Genomic DNA, 21,787 nt, shown 5'->3' on the forward strand with positions numbered 1-21,787 from the left:
TTTTGTGATTTCCTCAAATGCCGTTATGTTTATGGAATTAAATCAGCCAACTTCAAATGCCAAATGAGAATTTTCATGGACTTATATTTGCATTATGTAGCACCAACTTTATTGCAACTGTTACATAACTAATGCACTAGCAAGCAGGCCATGTTTGACTGCACTACATTTGAAAATTGTGCCCATATACATACTTGGATCCTCTTCCACAGATCATTATAGCCTCTTAGGCTTAATGACAAATTATAATGGACAGCACTCAGCAGGGCTGAAATTGCAGAACACACTGTAAGTAAAAAAGTCATAATATTTACTGCATATTCAAGTTTCTGCAGATGCCTGTTATTGTTGGCTTTTTTGCAGTATAGTGACGCTGCAGAGAGCTTGCTGGGGAGATCATGCATTAAAAAGAAAGGACTCAAAAATAACTTAAAGAAGGTTTTAATAAGAAAAACAAAAACTCCATTAACACTAAATACATCAACAAACCAGACCCAACCACCAACCCATCCCCCAGGGTAAAGGGAGAGCTAGATGCTGCTCCTTATATACTCTACCCAGATGCTGACACACCTTAATCAAATACAACTCAGCAGCACCTGCTATGTTACACAGCTGTAAAGCTGGGTCTCGTTATCTTGCTCTGGCCCTTGCTCTGGCCCCTTAAAGACATACACATGGAGTGGAACAATGATGAACCTTTACATTTAAAGTAACCATTCAACATTTCCCCTGCGGTTCATCATTGTGGAACAAAAACATAAAACATACTTTGTACATGTTTTTTCATGTGTAACCTTTGGAAGTGCTTCTTGTAAACTGCAACCTATAATGTTTGGTATGTTTAAGGTACATTACCACTCTCTTAAGAGCAGAGAAACATTGCATAGTGGGCTTTTCCACATTGTGATGCATCTTTTAACGAAAGCTTAACTGTTTCATATTTTTCACTTGGTGAATAGCACAAATCATAATCTCCTGGAATTTGTTGAAAGCCCCTAGCAACTAGTCTTGCCTTGTACCTTAACTCTATAAACCCATTTTGAATCAATAAGTCTCATATCTGGGGTTTGTGGTACAAGAGACCAAGTGTTATGCTCTTTTAAAGAAGCTATCTCAGAGTTCATAGCTTTATACCAATTTACAGCTTGGTGCTTAGGTAAATTCTGAACGTCACTGTAGCTTTTTGGTTCAAAAACCGCCTTATTGGCATACACAGTATTCGAATGTTCATCTGCGAAACGTTGTGGCTTCTGCCTCTTTCTATCTGAACGTCTCAGTCCGGAAGGAGAGTCAGACTCCTCAGACTTAATGGGACTCAGTGAACTACTAGTTTCAGGTTGTAAATTATCATTGTCAGACTGAAGAGGTGCCTGTAGGCTAAGCTCACGGTCAGAAAACTCAAGAGAATCTAACCTCCCCTCAGATGCCTGTGACTTTAAATCATCAAACAAATTATCAGTTTCAACAGGCTTTTTGTCTTTCCCCATTAATTCAGAATCATTATTATTCCCTGCTGCTGCTGCTGCTGCTGCTTCTTCCTCTTCTTCCTCAGTATCATTTATACCATCAGTATCTTGGAAAACAGCAACTCCATTCCAATTTACAGTTTGTATCATGCTTCTGGTAATATGAAATTTGCCAGTTGCTGGTATGTAAATTCTGTACGCCCCCTGCTGGTAGCCCATTAATTTTCCCTGAACACTACGTTCACCCAATTTCTGCTTAGCGGGATAATGCATAATTACATCTGAACCCCAAATACGTAGGTATTTCAGATTAGGGCGTTTTTTAAACAACTTCTCATAGGGGGTGACATCTAAACCAGAATGATAACTGCGATTTCTAACATAACAAAAGGCATTGAGTGCTTCAGCCCAAAAGACTTTGGGCAGATTAGCATCATGCAGATAAGTTTTAACCCCTGCCTGCAGGTCACGCTGCACAACTTCAACAAGCCCATTTTGCCAGGGACTTCGGGGGCAAGATAACTCATGAGTAGTCCCCTGCGCTTCCAGGAATTTCTCAAAATCCTCAGAAACAAATTCCCCACCCCGGTCAGAAAACAGGTTCTTAATAGGTTTGTTAAAGTGCGTTTTTACCCAGTTGCAAAAAACCTTGTACTTCTCAAATGCTTGGGACTTCTCAGCTATTGCATAAGTCCAACAATATCTACTATACTGGTCTGTGAGAGTAAGCCAGTACTTAGAACCTCCTAATGAGGGTGGGAGTGGCCCAACTAAATCACAATGTACACGCTCAAATGGCTCAGTTACTTTCCTATCTGAGCACCTACCCTTACGTGCAACCTTAATCTTATTCTTGCAACAGGATAGACACTGCATAAAGAATTTGCATGGTTTTAAGTTGAGGCCATTGACAATATTCTTTGTCTTAATTACATCAGCAAAATTCAGGTGTCCCAGAATTCTGTGCGCCACGTGGATACACCCAGAATGTGGTCTTACATTCCTCAACCCCTGGCTTGACTGTGCTGCTCTGCAATTTATAGGCGATTGTGAGTAGGTGCGAAAATACAGTCTATATAAACCATCAGATTCCCGGGCATACAATAGACGTTTGTTCCCTTCGAAAAACTCACACATAGACTTTAAGAAACGCACAGTTATGCCTTGACGGGCAAAGCACCTTACTGACAATAAATTGTCCACTGACGGGCAGTAAATGCAGTTCCCTATTGTAATGTTTAAAGAGTCAAGTTTAACGGTACCCCTGCCAAGTGACTGCAAGACTTGTGAATTGGCTAAATGTACATTACCAATTTCCTCTTCGAAAGAAATAAACAAGCTTCGATCATTGCAGATATGCTGAGATGCTGCTGAGTCGACAACAAAAGACTTCCACTTGGCACCTTTAATTCTTTTACGATCTGTAGTCCGAGTGTGAAAAGCTCGCGGCTCGTTTCTGTCTCTACTATACGATGCCGGCTGCTGGGCTGACGACCGTGATTGACGAACAGAAACAGGCTTGGGAGTACTTTGCTTTCTTTTGGATCTGCAGTCCCTTGCAAAATGTCCTTGCTTATTGCAGAACCAACAACGCTTTGCAGCTTTAAATGCAGTTGTATCACCACAGGTTTGCATATGGCGTTCCTCATTCTTTCTGGAAACAGGAGTGCTTATGGCACAAGCCTCCCTTCTATCCAACTCGCCCATTAATCTTGCCGTTACCCCTTCCACAGTTAATTGTGCTGGTGGAACAGCAGATATCTGGCTAGCTATACCATCAAAGTCCTCATTAAGGGAACAAAGGATGATAAAAACATACTGAATATCAGGTATCTCCATGTCCCTTCGAATTAACTCGCCGCGTATTGCCTCCAGACGTCTCAAGTGTGCTGCCAAATCACCACCAGGCTGCAACTTCGTCTGGTACAACTGCTTGAAAAACGTCAATGCAGACGCTGACTTTTTTCTAACATGCACTGCTGCAAGACTGTCCCACATTTCTTTGGCAGTTTTCTTATTTCTTATATAGACTACTTGCTGGTCGCTGACTGCCAAATTAATTATTGCCCTGGCTTTTGCATCTCCTTTCGACCAAGCATTAGTCACAGGGTCAGGAGGGTCATCAGTTACATAGGTCCATACTTCTCTAGAGGTCAAAAGCGCCTCCACCCGAAAAGACCATAAACTATAGTTCTCATCTGTCAGCTGTGGGAAGACCAGAGCCTTCTCAGCTTCAGGAACCCGGTCAACCATTCTGGAACTCTTCCAGACCCACAAAAACTACGCTAACAGGAGAAGGAGTTTTCTAACCTTTCTCAGAGTCCAAAAATATGCAGTCATCCACTCAGCAGCTGGGCCCATAACCAAAGATGTTGGCTTTTTTGCAGTATAGTGACGCTGCAGAGAGCTTGCTGGGGAGATCATGCATTAAAAAGAAAGGACTCAAAAATAACTTAAAGAAGGTTTTAATAAGAAAAACAAAAACTCCATTAACACTAAATACATCAACAAACCAGACCCAACCACCAACCCATCCCCCAGGGTAAAGGGAGAGCTAGATGCTGCTCCTTATATACTCTACCCAGATGCTGACACACCTTAATCAAATACAACTCAGCAGCACCTGCTATGTTACACAGCTGTAAAGCTGGGTCTCGTTATCTTGCTCTGGCCCTTGCTCTGGCCCCTTAAAGACATACACATGGAGTGGAACAATGATGAACCTTTACATTTAAAGTAACCATTCAACAGTTATTAGTTTGCTAAATATGCCTACTAGTGAGAGAAACAGAGGAATCCCATAGAACTTTAGTTGACTGTCTTTAAAAATTAATTTTAAAACCCAGGGCTACTTCATACAATTTTGCAGAGAAATTAAGGCTGCAGTACTGCCACATGAAGTTGCCAGGAAGAAAGTTCCACTGTAAGTATGCACAGGTTTAGACCATAAATTGCTATGTTTGAAAAGTGTTCAGGGAAGCAAACTCACATCAACTACTGTATTTTTCGCTCCCTCCGCAGGGAAAAGCCCCCAAGAGCTGCGCGCTCCTTTTAAATAATATTGTTTTAATAATAATAATAATAATAATAATAATAATAATAATAATAATAATATATAATAATAATATATAATATAATATAATATTTGTATTCCCCCCCCCCATCTGGCTGGGTTTCCCCAGCCACTCTGGGCGGCTTCCAACAAAGATGAAAAATACACTAAAATGTCACATATTAAAAACTTCCCAGAAGATGTCTTCTGAATGTCAGGTAGTTGTTTATCGCTTTGACATCTGATGGGAGGGCGTTCCACAGGGCGGGCGCCACTACCAAGAAGGCCCTCTGCCTGGTTCCCTGTAACTTGGCCTCTCGCAGTGAGGGAACCGCCATAATTTCTTGAATTCCCCCACTAGAAACTAGGTGCACCTTATGATCAGGTGCGTGTTATGGAGCGAAAAATACAGTATATCGGCTGTGTTAGCTCACATAGATCAGAGGGTGCCAAATGTTTTAGACCCGTGAGTGCATTTGGATTTTGGAGTGAGTGCATTTTGTTCCCCACTTCTCCTGATCAGATCTCCTCTCCCCCACCTAAGACATAGAAGCAAAGTGTGAACACCCACACACAGTGGTACCTTGGGTTAAGAACTTAATTCGTTCTGGAGGTCAGTTCTTAACCTGAAACTGTTCTTAACCTGAGACACCACTTTAGCTAATGGAGCCTCCCACTGCCGCGTGATTTCTGTTGTCATCCTGAAGCAAAGTTCTTAACCAGAGGTACTATTTCTGGGTTAGCTGAGTCTGTAACCTGAAGCGTCTGTAACCTGAAGCATCTGTAACCCGAGCTACCACTGTACTTTGCTTTTCCAAAGGATTTGGGTGAAAATCAGATCCAGGAAAATAAATCTGAGCCTTGAAAAGCACGCAGAGCTGAAAGATCATCACTCTTCCAACTTCCTCCTTCAGCTTTATGTACTTTTCAAGGGAGAGAAAGCTAACTACACTCACCACTTCATGACCAAGTGGCAAGGAGTAGGTTTATGCTGCAATACATGCCAGAGGGCCAAGAGCGGTAGGGAGTTCCCAGTCAGGCTGCTGCTGTCATTGTCCACCCCACCCTCCAGGCACCTTGGGAAACCATATCCATGAACTTTGTCACTGATCTGCCTAGCTCCCAGCGTAGTAAATTATACTACGAAGCAACATGCTTCATCTGGCTTTAAATTTGGATGACTTTAAAAAATGTGAGTATACTTGATACTGAGGGTTGAGACGTTTTCATATGGCGCAAAATAAATAATCTAGGACATAATAAAGTGAAAAATCATAGAGGATTCCTCAATCATATAGTTAGGAAAGTGTTGTAGATTACATTTTCATGCTTCATGGGCTACTGCAGTGGATTGTCTCCAACTGAAGAAACCGGGTCAGAAAGGCAGCTGCTGGGAGTGGAGATTATGTGTGTCTTCTGCCTGCCACCCAGCTACGAATGGTGAAGCAGAGAAAACTCATGTGACCTTGCAGCCATTCTTGCGCTGCTGTGTCAGTCACCCACAGGAAAACTGGAGTTCCTTCCTCTCTCTTTCACCCCACGTGAGAGTATATGGGAAGCATAACAATTTTCACACCCCACAATTTTCTGAAATTTTGGATCTGGCTCTTCTTAGGTGTTGTTATCTCCTTGCATTTTCTAAGCTATTCCCATTGGGAAGAGAAGAGAAACTTGTCTGAATATTCCATATTTCCTTTTTACCATCTCTGTTAAGCTGCCCGTCTTAGATAAAACTTGTAACATTTCTGTTTTCACGTTTCTTGTTAGTGAAGCTGTTCTGTAGCAAAAGCCCATGCAACCACTTTCACCTCTCATAAACTACTCAAATGACCAAACTAGAGTATATTTAACTTGGGGCATGTTTATAGGCATGCCTGTTTATTAGGCTTTACCCACTGTGCTTGCACACCTATGCTTAGAAACATGCTCAAAGATGTTCAGATCTTTTCTTTCACAATTTCAGGGGCACAGAACGTTTCCAAGCTCGTTAGCACAAACTGCCAAAGTAGCAATTATTGTCTTCTGCTGCAGCAGAATGCCAAAAAATGGAAAGGAGAAGAGCCAACTCTCCATTTGTCATCGCACTGTGTGGAAATACGATGTGTGTGCAGAAGGTTCGAGGTTGCAGCACAGCATCATTCTTTACATTTTGATTCAAAATCCAGCAATTCATGGATTTCCAGTTTGATCTAAAATCTAGTTCAAAGTGCATTGAACTGGATTTTGAACCAATTTTATGATGTAGTTTCCCAACCAAATAATATGCTGATGTTAGGGGAAAGTGAGCATAAAAATCCATGTCTTAGTGAAAACAACAAATATAAATCCCTAATATTATGGAAAGTTGCTTGCAAAAATGTATATATTTAGGATACATTTCCATTAGAATGCTGAAGAATTTTCATGAGGTTGTTTTAAAAAGAAACTAAAATTGACAGAGTCACCCATCCTTACTACTGTATTGCTCAGAAAGGCACTCAATCCTCTAGATAATTTTTTTCAGGGGAAGCGGAGGCTGCAAAGAGAAGGCAAAAAAACTCTTCTGTTCACGTCTGTTCCGATCCAAGCCATTAGCTGCTACAAAAGATTCTATTCCACTAGAATAAACAGGTTTACATAAATGTGAATGATGTATTTCAGGGGCTTCATGAACTCAGTTCATAAGCCACAATGCTCAAGTTGACAAGGTGATGACAACGTAGTTGTGCACACTCGGAGGATGACCTCCAAACCATCCTAAATATCTTTGCAGAAGCTTACGAAAAGCTTGCCCTATTGCTCAACATCCAAAAAACCAAAGTGCTGCACCAACAAGCACAAAGCAACCCCTCTGCAGTGCCACAAATCCAATTCAATGATGTAATGTTGGAAAGTGTTGATCACTTCTCCTACCTGGGCAATTATCTTTCCACAAAGGCCAACATTGATGCTGAAATCCAGCATCACCTGAGCTCTGCCAGTGCAGCTTTCTCCCAATTGAAGTGCAGAGTGTTTGAGGACCGGGACATTCACAGGGAAACCAAATTGCTTGTTTACAAAACTATTGTACTACCAACCTTAATGTATGCTTGTGAAACATGGACCACTTATAAACACCATCTCCAACTCCTCGAAAGATTCCATCAACTGTGTCTCTAAAAAATTTACACATCACTTGGGAAGACAGGAGAACTAATGCCAGTGAACTGGAAGAAGCAAAGATCACCAGTGTCGAAGCAATGATTCTTCAACATCAACTTCGTTGGACTAGTCATGTTGTGTGGATGCCTGATTGCCGTTTGCCAAAGCAACTACTCTATTCTGAACTTAAAAATGGAAAGTGTAATGCTGGTGGTCAACAAAAGAGGTTTAAAGACTCTTTCAAGGCAAATCTAAAAAAAAATATAGTATAAACACTGACAACTGGAAAACACTGGCTTGCGAGTGCTCCAACTGGAGAACAGCCTTTACTAAAGGTGTCGTGGGCTTTGAAGGCACTTGAACTCAGTACGAAAGGGAGAAATGCGCTAAGAGAAAGGCACGGATCAATTCCTGCCCGGAAACCTATGTCCCCACTGTGGAAGGATGTGTGGATCCAGATTTGGCCTCCATAGTCACTTACAGACGCACTGTTAAAACCGTGTTTGTGGAAGACGATCTTACTTGGCTACTAGTGATCAAAGAAGAAGAAGAGAACTCCACAGCATCACACAAAAATATGTGCTTCATGCATACATCACTGATGTGTTGTTACTGAATATCTCAATTTGTGCATTCTAAGGGTTTTCTATTCTCCCAGTTCCTGTAGGCATAAGCCAAAAGCTCCATCACAACCTCTGAAAAAACATGCATACCAGATTGTTTCTTCTCCTAGAGATTAACAGCTAAAATCATCACACAGGGCAACAATGGAAACTTGCCGGCCACTGCGACAGGCAGCAAAATTGAAAACTGAAATATCAAGATCACTCACAAGATTTCCCAATGGAAGAGGCAGTTATGCACTTCAAGAAACAATTAGATATTTGAAAGCTTTTATACAGTCATTAGAGTCTACTCCGTCAGTAAAAGAAAACTCCTCCGTCTCTGCAAAAAGACTCCTCCCGTCCTTGAATACAAATCCATCTTTCATTCCTCAACAGGAAAGTCAATCATTTTAAGAAGTATAGTAAACAGTGCAGTGAGATGTGAAACACAAGGCTTTATTGTGTCATTTCTTTCTCAGCTCTTCCTAAATTGCTCTCACATGTTTGTACTTCTAAGCCTGCCGCTTTTTCTCAAGGTCAAGTTTACAAAATGTCAGTGATGTCCGTGTGAAATGAAATTGCAAGAGGCCTGGGGAGCAGAAGTGCAACACGGACTTGGAGTTTCTGAAATTGGTCCCATCACATAATGCTTCCTCAAGGCTCAATATCAGCAGCAACAGAAGCAGAAGCAAGCAGCTGTCTGGTAATGAGGCAGAACAATAAATCATCACTAGAGATGATCAGACAACTGGTATGAAGACACGGAAAGGAGGTTAGCACTAAAGCTATATAATTAAAAGTTTGGTGGTTTTGTCTCAGAAAGGTCTTCTAGGCTATTAATTTGACATCTAGCTACAGAATACTCTGCAAGTAGCCTCTGGATGACCCTAGTTTCATCATCCAGAGCAGGAGTACCACCTGTGGAAGTCAAGCTCCTACCCTTTCAGGTCGATGCATTTATTAAATGCGCGGAGGCCCAGTCCTCTTTCTCAAGAATATGGTCACCCTAGAGCTACAGCTTCCACCTATTAGCCCTACAGCTTCCACCTATTAGCATCGGATGCTCGAATTAGAGGTGGTTTTTCCAATCTGATCCTAAGAGATATTCATAATTCCCCTTGGAAAACTACAATTAACCTCAAATTCCGCTCTCTTCTCAATTTGAATTGTAAAACTGTTCTTAACTTAGAGTGTATCAGCTCGGCGGCCCTACCTCTAATTAAAAAGAAACTACAGCAACTTGACTTCTCTAACACAGCTTCCTATGCAAGAGGACTGTGTCCAGGCCTAGCCCTAGCTATTCCACCCCCCTGAAGGGATCCCTCTATACTGCTTCACAATTTCTTCGGAGGCTAAGCGAAGGGCCTTTACTTGTGCCCGTCTCAACTGTTTTCCTACAGCAGTTCTGTCGGGTCGTTATTCCAGAGTTCCCATCGCAAATAGAACATGCACCTGTAATGACACGTCCCTGGAGACTATGGAACATGTAATGCTCTTCTGTCCCAACTGGACAGATGAAAGATCTCGGTTTTTAACTCCCCTCATGAATAAGCTTCATCTCCCAATCCAGCCTTGGATAGTGTCCCTCTTTTTGCAGGATTCTGATTGTTGGATTACCGAGATGGTGTGATGAAGAGGAAAATGGCACTAACTTCTTCCTTAACACCCCAGCTGCAGTCGATACGCCGCACAACCGAACGAAGTTCCAAGTAGCCTTATTGTACAAGGACAATCAAGTTAGGACAAATCTGAGGAGCTGAAGGACCCTTTAACGGTCCTCCTCCAGCCTCAGCAGTTTTTTTTTCTTTCTTTAAGTAACCGCCCAGGACGATATCTACCTTTACCTCCCCACCCCGATTTTATGTTGTTATTTCAATGTATATCATGCTATGGCCACACGGCTAATGCAATAAAATCTAAGTGAACACAGGGTCACCCTAGTCCCTGCCTGCAATTTTGCACCCTCCAAAAAAAATTCTCTGGAAAAAAACAAGTATTCTTCGAGTCTCAGGGTTTTTGCACAAATGATGATGATTATTCAGTAGAAGTTACCACCACCACTTCAAGGTGGCCCAGAACTAACTACCCATTTTTGCTGGTTCATGCGACACCGATGATTACACCGATTAAGCAGTGGAAGTCATTTCTGCTTTTTTAAAAAAAGATTAAAAGTCATTCTCTTATCTCTATTTATTGCCACAACTACATTTAAAATGTAAAGAAAGGGTGGTGTATTTCAGTCAAATAGTTACCGCTTCAAGAAAATGGTGTACAGTGGAACCTCGGTTTCTAAACGTAATTCTTTCTGGAAGACCATTCGAATTCCAAAACGTTTGAAAACCAAGAAGCAATGTGCGGATGGAAAAATCCATTGAGAAAAAAGAAAAACATGCTGCAAAAGCAAATTGACTTCTGAGGCACGTTCGGAAATGGAAGCAATTACTTTTGGATTTTCGGCATTTGGCTTCTGAGACGTTTGGCTTCTGAGACGCTCAAAAACCAAGGTTCCACTTCGGTATTATTCTGAAATCCCCCCACTATTGGTTATTTTTCATTCAAAGGCACACTTCTATTGAATAAAGTACATGGTATATCGAGAACCAGCCTTACATTTCTGAATTTCAGATTAAATACTTCCTTTCCTTCAATGGGTTTATGGGTGCTCCAGAGGGTTAATTAAACATAAAACTGGAATCAAACTTACCATTCCTACATGAAGTAGAGATTCTGAAACTGATAAGATTGGAAGGATAATTTATGAGAAGGCCTTTAAGCCACAAAAAGCTGAAGCAATATTTTAGCAAGAAATTAAGCATCCGTTCTAGGAAAACAATCTGACACACCAATATTGAATTCTCAGTGGTTCATGTGTGTTCATCAATTCTTTTTTTAGGGAAGAATCAAGGAGAAAGTTTGGGTGGTGATGGGGAGCATTAGATTGCCTTTAAGCTGTAGGCAGAACAGTTTGGAGCTACAAGTAATTGGGGTGAGAGGGTTTGTTGCCTGTATTTTCTTTCATACCAGCAAGTTCTCTCTGCTGAAGAGGGACAAATTGAAATTGAAATACTTTATTGTCACTTGTACAACTTGTATACAGTGAGATTACATGAGCACCCCCACTCAACTCTCTTAGTCTTAATTCCCCTCGTTTACTGACTCACACCCATCAAACCCGAAAGTCAGTTGCCCTGTTCTTATCTTTTCATTCAGTAGCCTAACAGCCCACGGATAGAAGCTGTTCTTTACCCTGTTGGTGCGACTAATCATGCTTCTATGTCTTCTGCCTGAGGGCAGGAGATCAAGAAATTACCGGCCAGGGTGTGAATCATCCCTGAGTATTTTCCTCACTCTCCTGAGGCAACGTTCTTCCGCTATTTCATCCAGCGGATTCATGGGACAGCCCATAATATCTTGTGCTGTATTCACCACCCTCTGTAGGCACTTCCTATCAGTTGATGTCAAACCAGCGTACCACACCGTGATGCAGTCTGAAAGGACACTTACTATTGTCCCTTCATTATCCACTTTCTGTTTTAGACCTGTGCACCCATCCATGCCCTAACATTCCTTGATCACTACAGCTGCTATGGAAGGCAGAGTACCTTGCGAGATCCTATTCTCACTCGGACTTTTGCATATGTTATATACAAGGGACATATTTGCCAGTTCAGCTGCACCGATGGCTCCCCCGACCCCGAACTGTAAATCAGGCACATCTGCAACAACAGTATTATTGTACTATAATGTGTGGTTTTACAAAGCTTTTCTATTTTACCCCTCCCCTCATTTCTCTCTCTCTCTCCTCCTCAAAGTTAACTTCAGTTCGGATATCAATCAAATACTTTCTCAGACTGCTTCATGCAGCAGTGACCCTAATGAAATAAATAACTCTTTTTAGTACTGAAAAGAATTGAATCTCAGGGGCTTTATATCAAAACTATCTCTGTAAGCAATTTCATGGTCTGTGGTATAGTACATGCATGTATTATTAAATACTTTGTATATATATTTAAAAACTTCTTTCTGGTGTTTCAGCTCCTTTTTTTTTCTTTCCCGTGTTATGATCTACTTTTCTTTTCCCTTCCTAAATAATATTTCAAGACCAAATGCTAATTGGTGCAATTCTTCCCATGCTATCCCCCATATAACGCAATAGAACGGGCCACTGGGTTCCTTACTGAAAATTGTTTGCCCTAAATACACATTAATGATTTTAGTTTAAAAATTATGTTTGAGTGGTGGGCAGAAAACTTTCCCCCTTTTTTCTAAACAGTCTAGAGACCAATTAAATGCATCTCTAAATTGCTGACTGACTGAGATTTTTATCCACGGAGTTCTCTTTTCAGACCTGCCTAACTGAATACTTTCCCTCTTGCCTGGACTACTTTACAGCTGGAAGGTTTTTCTTCAGCACTTGGGAAATGTAATGAAGTGGATGTATATTTTATAAATGCATATATTCATATACAGCACCGATAAGGGGGGGGGGAATCCTGGGGTGCAGGGATTTACTCCACTGCCCAGCTCATCGGGGTGCCAGTCTCCGTGGGTCTCTCTGGTCAGCAAAAGAAGGAGTCTCTAGACAAGTTAAAGAAGCAAAACAGCAGTCAGTAGACCTGATCCTTATTTGTTGCAACAACGTTCAAATACACAAAGAGTGGGAACCCCAAGCATGGGGTTGTGTGAATCTCTCCCCATTTCCCATTATGCATTTTTCAACAGCATCATCAATACATCACAAATATGTCACAAAATAGGAGTGTTTGGCATGTAGAAATGTGAGTCCATAAAGCCTCTCCACCTAACATTGGCGAGGGGTTGTGAGCGGAAGCCAGTACCCCCTTCTGCAGGGGGGCATCTTTGGCCCCCTGTGTCAGCTTACCTGGCTGCTGTGCTGTGCCGTGCCTGTAGGCCAGCCAATTGGGCTGGCTTGGGGGCAGGGTTGAGCTGCATTCAAGCGGCCAGCTCTGTGCCCTCAGTGTGCGCCCAGAAGTCGACGGATCACCCGCCCTCCCTCCCTTTAGGCCATATCTATGCTTCTGACCTTGCTATGGACTTTGGTTGGTTTCCCTGGTTGCCCAGGGGGCCTGGTAGGAATTTTTACCCATTTGGTAAATTGGCACCAGCCTCATGGTTTTCCGCCTACCTCGTAGCAATTCATCACAACTTTTGGGCATTGACGGTTAGGCATTGGAATATGTGTCATGTGCATCCTGCCTGGATCATGTTCACAACCCGAGTGTCCACTGTATTGGATTGCCAGAGGAAACAGAGGATACATGGTATCGACTTATTGCTACAATTTTCTAGACTGCTTTTCTGAGCTTCTTTGCTGTTGTTCATGTATGGTGCTTGTTCATAAACGGTCATTGTCCTGGCCTTAGTTCAAGGCTGTGGTGGGAACTTGGGATTTTTGGGGAGTCATTTAACTATTCCCCGCCCCCCGATTCCTGGTTTCAACAGCACTTCATGGAACTGAATTCTATGAGCATATAGAACTGAATTCTCTGCAAGTGTAACTGCACACAGGAGTTGTGTGGATATTTTGTTAGCCCTTGCAATCCACTTCAGCTGCCTTCCTTTGCATAAATACAGGCAGCTATGAAAGTGCAGGAATGGGTAAGAATTAGGTAACTGATGTAAATAAAACCCATGTGCCAACACTTCTCCATAAACGTAGATGGCACTCAACTCTGCTTCTTCTTTTTGTACTTATTCTTTATACACTTATATTAGTCCTCTTCATGCACAAAATGTCTGGAGAAATGAAAAAGTAAGATTGTGCCTTCTAGCTCTATGCCCAACTTGCACATGGATCAGGCCTTCTGGACAAAGCCATTGTATGAATAAGTTGTACTCACTGTTAGATTCCAGTGGAGCAAATAGCTAATTGGAGTGGTCAAATAGCATAGCTTCATCAGTTATCCAATAATTTATTTAGACAGCACCTATATGATATTGAGTGACAGAATAATTTGGCCACCATGAAGAAATGTTGTCCATGGTATTATTTTTTTCCACCTAGTCATTTTGACACTTCGGCTTCCTACTGGCAAAATTTGACAATTCCAAAATGCAGACACGCTTTCACTTTCACAAGATAGAATATACTGCCTTCGGCTGTACTTGAGAGTCAATTTCAAAAAAATTCCACTGGAAAAAAATTATGTCCATGTGGAGATGGCAGTATGGAGTCAGTGGCTCATGTACTTCTGGCTTGCACTGTTTATAAAGATTCGAGGAGTGCAGTTCTTACCCCTCTACTACTGTCCATGCCAGGTCACTCAACGATTGCTACTGTGTCCTTTCTTTTAGCAGATCAAAGTGATTGGGTGACAGCAAAAACTGCAAGGTTTTTAGCGGGGTCAATTAGAATGAGATCTATTATTTGATTATTGATGTAAACCTCCAAAATGTATTTTGTATAGTTAAGTTTTTATCTCTATCTTCAGTACATTGTATTTTATTTTATTGCTATGGCTAGTGGCTGATGCAAAGAAAGATTCTTCTGATTCAATCTAGGCAAGGTTAAGCACACAGGCCAGTCTCCAACTATAGTAGACCAAGTGTCCAGGAGCAGGTAGCATGGTCTGAGATAGGCAAGAATGGGAAGGTTGAAGGGCCAGCGGCAGAGGATCTAATTCTGTGATAAAAAGTGTACTATGAATGCATAAAGTCCCAGGTCCAGTCCCTGAGATATCAAATCAAATCAAATTATTTATTACGGCCATAGGCCCATACAGATAAAAACAAGACATAAATAACAGCTTGTGCACGTGGGAAAAAACAGCCGCTAAAACACCACTATAACAATAAAATACTGTAAGATGGAATGACATACTGCGCCTTAATTAGCTTGTAGTGCTCCTTGGCAGCGCTTTTGGGTAAGAAACCTAGCCACTTTCAGGGTCGTATGGATATCCTTATCCTGCAAGATTTGGGCAAGGTGGAATTTTGGTGGGGTACCCTCTAGCTTCTGTATGATTGATCCCAACAAATTTGCCCGTGGCACATTGAACAAGGGGCAAGTGAACATAATGTGCTGAAGCGACTCCGGCGTCTCCTTATCACATTCGCACATGGTGGAGGCTTGTCCCTTTGAGAATCTATGTCTCAGGACATTGGAGGGAAAAACGTTAAACCTCGCTTTGGTGAAGGCCAGCCTATGGGCAACAGACGAAAGGGAGGAGAGGTATGATGGAACGCAGTAAGTTAAAGTGATACCAATGTTCTGGGGCAAACAAACACCTCCCCCCACCTCCCTGACATATCCAGGGACAAGCCTAAAGGCCTGGAGAGCCATTACCAACCTGCGTAGACAATACAGAGGTGGATGGATCAGTGATCTGACTCAGTATAACACAGCTGCCTATGTTTCAGTACAAACAGATGGTCATATTCCACAAGGGAGCGAGGCAGGCCATAGGAGTCTCTAAAGCACCCACTTTCTCCGATTAGATGCTCAGACTGAGGAACAAAGCCTGAGGGCTGCAGTTATATAAAGCCAGCTTTGGGATGGAGAAATAATTTTTGTTTGGTTTACTTTTTGCAGTGAACTGATCCGGTCCGACACTCCCAACCTTGCTTGTGGATTGCAACTCAATTTTCCATCACATTAAACATTTCTCCAGATTTTTCAAGTGCAGATGCACATGCAAAAAAGTGTGTTTTGTTTAAAAGCTGCATACAACAGGTGGGTTTTACAGGTGAATGCATTGGAAAGCATGGGGAAATGTCTGTTTTATTTGCACATGTCCACTCCCTCCAGCAGCACAGCACTGCAGCCCAAGAGCCACAATTGCAGTTCAAGCTTCACCATACCCCATTCATCCTCCTTGGCAGCCTTGCATCTGCCCAGCCCACCAGTGAACAGAATTTCCAGTCTGAAATAGATTGAGTTGGAGAGGTTCCTTCACCTACTCTGTACTGAAGGCTGGGGGCAGTAAACGTGCATGGATGGGTGCTGATAGGTTAATTTGGTCACATTGTGGGCAGGATGCCTAGGAAGAATTAATGTGGGTCCACGGGTGGCGATGTGGGTTAAACCACAGAGCCTAGGATTTGCCAATCAGAAGGTCAGCGGTTCGAATCCCTGCGACGGGGTGAGCTCCCATTGCTCAGTCCCTGCTCCTGCCAACCTAGCAGTTCGAAAGCATGTCAAAGTGCAAGAAGATAAATAGGTACCGTTCTGACGGGAAGGTAAACGGCATTCCTGTGCACTGCTCTGGTTCGCCAGAAGCGGCTTAGTCATGCTGGCCACATGACCCAGAAGCTGTACGCCGGCTCCCTCGGCCAATAAAGCAAGATGAGCGCCGCAATCCCAGAGTCGGACACGACTGGACCTAATGGTCGGGGTCCCTTTACTTTACCTTTAAGGGGACATTTGAGCATCCATTGGCACCTTTGGCTACGAACGGTATTTTTCCGGAGACTAGATGCCCTGGCTTGTGGGTCCCTTAGGCTGAATTCACATGACAGCTTATTTCATTTTCACAACATTTCCCAAACTGTTAATTTCCACATTATATCTGAGCTTGCAGCAAATGAAAAAACCACTTGTGGAACCAGAGTGGAGCCATGGTGGAATATAGAACAAATTTAGGAATCATTTTCGTATTATTTTCAAGCAGGTCCCCTACCCACCCACCGGAAACATGGAAACGAAACTTGCAATATATTCCACTATAGTTCCAGATGTACCTTTTACATCATAAGGAAAAGTCATGAAAGTGGAAGGAACGGCCTTAAACTCGACATGGAACTTCCTTGAGGCTAGCCTACCACACCTGACTGGAGTCATAGGAAATGTTAAGGGCAGGAAGACTTCTGTTTCCTGTAAGGTAAGACTCAAGGTTAGGTCATGCCTTTTGCCATGGGTAAGGGGTAAGTTTGGGAAATGTTGTGAAAATGAAATAAGCTTATGGGACACGGGTGGCACTGTGGGTTAAACCACAGAGCCTAGGATTTGCCGATCAGAAGATCAGCGGTTCGAATCCCTTTGACAGGGTGAGCTCCTGTTGCTCAGTCCCAGGTCCTGCCAACCTAGCAGTTCGAAAGCACGTCAAAAGGCAAGTAGATAAATAGGTCCAGCCGCTCCAGCGGGAACGGCGTTTCTGTGCACTGCTCTGGTTCGCCAGAAGTGGCTAAGTCATGCTGGCCACATGACTGTATGCCAGCTTCCTCGGCCAATAAAGCGAAATGAGCACCACAACCCCAGAATCATCTGCGACTGGACCTAATGGTCAGGGGTCCCTTTACCTTTACCTTTACCTTAAGGGGTTGGCTTCCCCAAGGGTAATATTAGTTTCCCAAACTTCTCATTTCCCCTACAGATGTTATCAATATAAGAGGCCCTAGTTTAGCCCATTTCAAGTTCCATGTCCCTTTATGGTGGGTTGGGTCACAAAATGCACCCAAAGGGATGAAATAGCACACAATGGAACAAACAGGGTTCTTATGATATGCAACAGGATGGAACAGACTTATGTTTGAGTGACAGTGAGACTGAACCAGCAACTCAGCTCATTGCTAAATCAGCCATCATATTGTTTGCTATCCAGTTTGCCTGACAAAAGGTGGACTGGTAAACTGCCATAGAACTTTCTGGTCATTATTTCATTATTTGGGTAATGCGGCAGAGCAGCAAGGATCAGGCTAATAGCTTCATCTGCCTGAGATCTGTCTTGTTGCTACCAGACTATATACATTCAGTTCCCCGGCACGTATATGCATCTAGGCTTTGTCTGCACAACTCGTAGCTGACGTTTCTGTACCCTGCATGATAAACATTTTGCAATTCCTTACTGAACTGTTTTTAAAACTTTGACCTTATTTGAAGAATTCCAGCTGTGAAACTAGATTAGTAATTAATTTGGAAACCTGATCAGGACACCTACTAGAGAAAAAATGCACCGACAAAATGCAATTACGTTTCAAATTCACCCATACATTGCAAATAGCATTTTCTGCTTTCTGTAGAGTTCTCTGGACGACAACGTGTTGCTCACAATTCTCCCTATAGATGCAGTTAAAGAGCTTCAAGATTATTATCCAATGCAATGGACTATCCAAAGTCTGCAGTGCAATCAGACAGGGGGAGCATATCATCTGAAATTGCTTCCACTTATATTCATGTTTAAATATTTAATCATATAGATATCAAAGGCAGAACATAATAAAATTCATTCAGAGGATGAGCTATATAATTAATGTTTGGAGAAATATTTAGAGAGGTGACTCAGCTGAAGGCTTGATCATTCTGGCAATTATGAGGGGGGAGGGGGAATAGCATTTAATGATTTTAATTCTGAATGTGCTGAGGTCTTTGTCTCCGTGGATATTAATATGCAGTGGTCTGTGTCTGTGCCATTATACCTTTTTCTTTTACTAATCGTTTATTTGGGATTCTAACGTTTCTTTCTTGACTCTTCCACGCAAGAATTCTCCTTACATCCTTTCCTTCTTCACCCAACCCTCCTTCCCTCTCCCCCAAAATCTTCACACCAGTTCAACAAATGCTAATACAAAAAGAGGATTAAACGAGGATACAATAACTTTTTTCATCATGAATATTACAAATACAGTGGTACCTCGGGTTACAGATGCTTCAGGTCACAGACTTTCAGGTTTGGTGGGTGTGCGTCAGTAAACAAGGGGAATTAAGACTAAGAGAGCTGAGTTGGGGGTGCTGGTGTAATCTCACCTGTATACAAGTTGTACAAGTGACATTAAAGTATAAAGGAAAAGGAACTAGATGGGCCATTGGCCTGATCCGGCAGGCTCTTCTTATGTTCTTATGAAGGTAGCATTACGAATCCACCCAGGGGTGTAGTGTGGAGGAAGGGACTGCCAGGGCAATGATCCTGGGCAGGTTTTTTTCTGGGGGATGCCTCTCATCGCAAAGCGGTTCAGGACGGGCAGGGAGGCATGAGGAGGATGCAACAGCCATGCGGCCTTTGCTGCCCTGCCAGCCCCGAGCCGCTCCAGTGGCACTGGTTGCAAGGACTGGGCTGGCGTGTTATGCCCCCGCTCTGCCACACCGCTGACTCTACCCTACCAAGTGACATGTTTATGGGTTATTTTCTACTAATGGAGTAAAACCGTGACCCTGTGGGAGCATTGCTTCTGCTCTTTCTCCAAATCCGCTCTGCTTTTTTGGTGGACAGCGTTGCAGCCGGGCATCAGGGCAGTGATTGACGCCCCCTTCATCACTGTCTGGGCCATGTTGGCGGAGCTGGGTAGGGTCCTGCCCAGGTGTGGCCCCTCTGACCAAACAACACCAGCGGGAGGCATGGCCATGGGAAACGTAAACTGTGACGTGGCCAGGAAGCCGTCCTCTCGTGCCCTTCACCAGCACGCAACTGCTACTTTACAGATATGTGACCCTTTGAGACATTTAGAGTATTTATCTCCACACTAATTCTGGTTAGGACTTTTCTCCAGCAAGTTGTTACCTTCACTGTAGATGAATGAAGTCTGCCTACAGTTACCTACCCCTCCAGAATTCATCATCAGGAAATATACCTAGACACTCAAATATTACAATATTTTTGGGTGGATTAGTTTCACATGCAAACCAGCACTTGACATTGTGTCCAAATGTGACAAACTACAGTCTGATCATAGTTTGCCCCTGCATATCAGGGTCACATAAAAGGATAAAGCCCAGCTTTGTGATCGTGCTTTGACCAAACTGTTGTTGTTTAGTCGTTTAGTCTTGGAGTCTCAGCTTCAGGATCTGTCCTTCCAGTGAGCACTCAGGGCTGATTTCCTTCAGAATGGAGAGGTTTTGACCAAATTAGAGTTATCCAAATTCAGACGCATATGGCAAACAATGGATTGATCAAACCAGATATTCATTGAGCTGTGCATGTGAGGGAAGAGAGGGGCAAGCAAACAGCAAAATACTCCAAACAACTTGTATGTCACGCCTTTCCAATTTTTAAACTTACAAATTAAGGAGGCTTATATAATCCCAGGCAGTTTGCATTAGTATATCATTACCATTCTGATTGGCCTACCAACCATTAATATTAAAAATAAGTGGTGATCTGGTCCCATGCATTTGAACAGTATTCTAGTTTCATGCTCTGTGCTTGGCAAAGTAAACTAACACTGGATAATAAATGTCTGGTTCATAAAAAAAATATATATTGGTATATGCCTCAACCACACAAACAAAATAGAAAATATTGACAAATGTGTTCTTCCTATTTTGCAGTCTACACAAGACACCATACTGTTCATTTGTCCTCTTTGGCCAACATACAGCAATGAAGTGAGAATCCTTACCGTCTCTTCGATTAAGCCTTGCAAATCCTGGGCTGTGACTACTGGACAGCTCCGTTGAACTACTGAACGATGATTGAGGCAAGGCAGACACCAGCTGATTGTGACAATTATCTGTCAGAGAAAAACATCATGCATCAGGCTCGCACACTTAAACAAGGACCGCTGAAAACCATAACTAAAACAGAACACTGGCAAACATCAGAATTGACCTTGTACTTTTCTGATCACGTCCCCACAGTGTGTGTCTTGGGTCTATTATAAGTTCCAGTCCTGAGCCGGCACTTTGTATTTGATCAATATTTCATCAGATTACCATGGTGTAATTTACTGGATTCTCTGACTCTTTCAGTGCCCCTTGTTCTAACTTAGCTTTGAAGACAGACTTGATAAATGGACGGGAGCTTACTAGCTATTATTTACGACCAGAACAATTGACACCTGCTAGTTCAGCTTCAGCTTGAATAACACCCAGCAATGCCCTGCACATATGCCATATATATCGTTAGGTGTTAAAGTGCTATCACACTTTCAACGAACAGCTATCTCTAGAGAATTTTTGTAAAAAGAAAAGCCTGCATTAAGAATAGATGAGGTACTCAGCTAAGTGGTCTTTTTTGTTCTGCCAGGGTGGTTGTTTTTTTGTGGGGGGGGGGAGGTAATGTTTGTGATGTAGAAGGAACATGAAATCATTATCAGGCAATTATTAGTATGCAAGTCTTGGGCTTTTAACACAAAGCAGCAACAGTGTTTCAGAAAAGGGGATTTAGCAGCCATTCCCAATCAATGACGCATAAGCAAGCAGATTCTAATCAATATTTCAGGATGTTAAATCCTTTTCCAGCCTGATTGCTAAACAGGACAAGCATTCTTTCTCCATTTATATCTGCAAAAAATAAAATAAAAATAAATTGAGAATCAATAGCTGCTCTAGTTTTAGCTGAAAGAAAACTGAATGGAAACAGAGAGAAAAAGGCCAGGAAATGTTGCCCTGATTATGCCCTGCTGGCATTTGCTGTTTAGTAAAAGCAAGAAAATTATGTAAAACTTCTCTGTTGGAAAGGTAACCAATAGGTCCAATAAATAGTGCTGGATGGGTCAAGAACAGTCTCTTTGGTTGCACTCAGCAGAGTAAAAGAGGATCAATGCTGAATCTTGCCTTCTACCAAGGGATGTGTTCAGTGAAGCTATAAGGGTTTATAATATCACATCTGCCTTTAAAGAAAGAATTAATTCTAATTCATTGAGCATCC

At 42.4% G+C, this 21,787-nt stretch overlaps 1 protein-coding gene and 1 long non-coding RNA gene across 8 annotated transcripts in view; one reads left to right on the forward strand and one right to left on the reverse strand.

Moving 5' to 3' along the window:
- The window catches only part of CNTNAP4 (contactin associated protein family member 4), a gene marked incomplete at its 5' end in the record, with an annotated part of 260,718 nt that overhangs the window by 189,396 nt on the left and 49,535 nt on the right, over positions 1-21,787 (reverse strand). For all 7 annotated transcript variants that reach the window (XR_014516919.1, XR_014516920.1, XM_083464785.1 and 4 more), the window contains one exon: positions 20,538-20,648. Coding sequence is in view for 3 of the 7 variants with exons in the window: in XM_083464785.1 (XP_083320911.1) it covers positions 20,538-20,648 (111 nt within the window). The remainder of the gene's footprint in view (positions 1-20,537; positions 20,649-21,787) is intronic.
- On the forward strand, positions 233-20,741 carry LOC310688511. The gene is made up of 4 exons (XR_014516990.1): positions 233-288; positions 15,799-15,939; positions 16,877-17,086; positions 20,467-20,741. It is a non-coding gene; the product is annotated as an uncharacterized lncRNA (long non-coding RNA).

The sequence above is a fragment of the Podarcis liolepis genome (genome assembly GCF_965112155.1).
Source record: "Podarcis liolepis genome assembly, chromosome: 11".
Classification (NCBI taxonomy): Eukaryota; Metazoa; Chordata; class Lepidosauria; order Squamata; family Lacertidae; genus Podarcis; species Podarcis liolepis.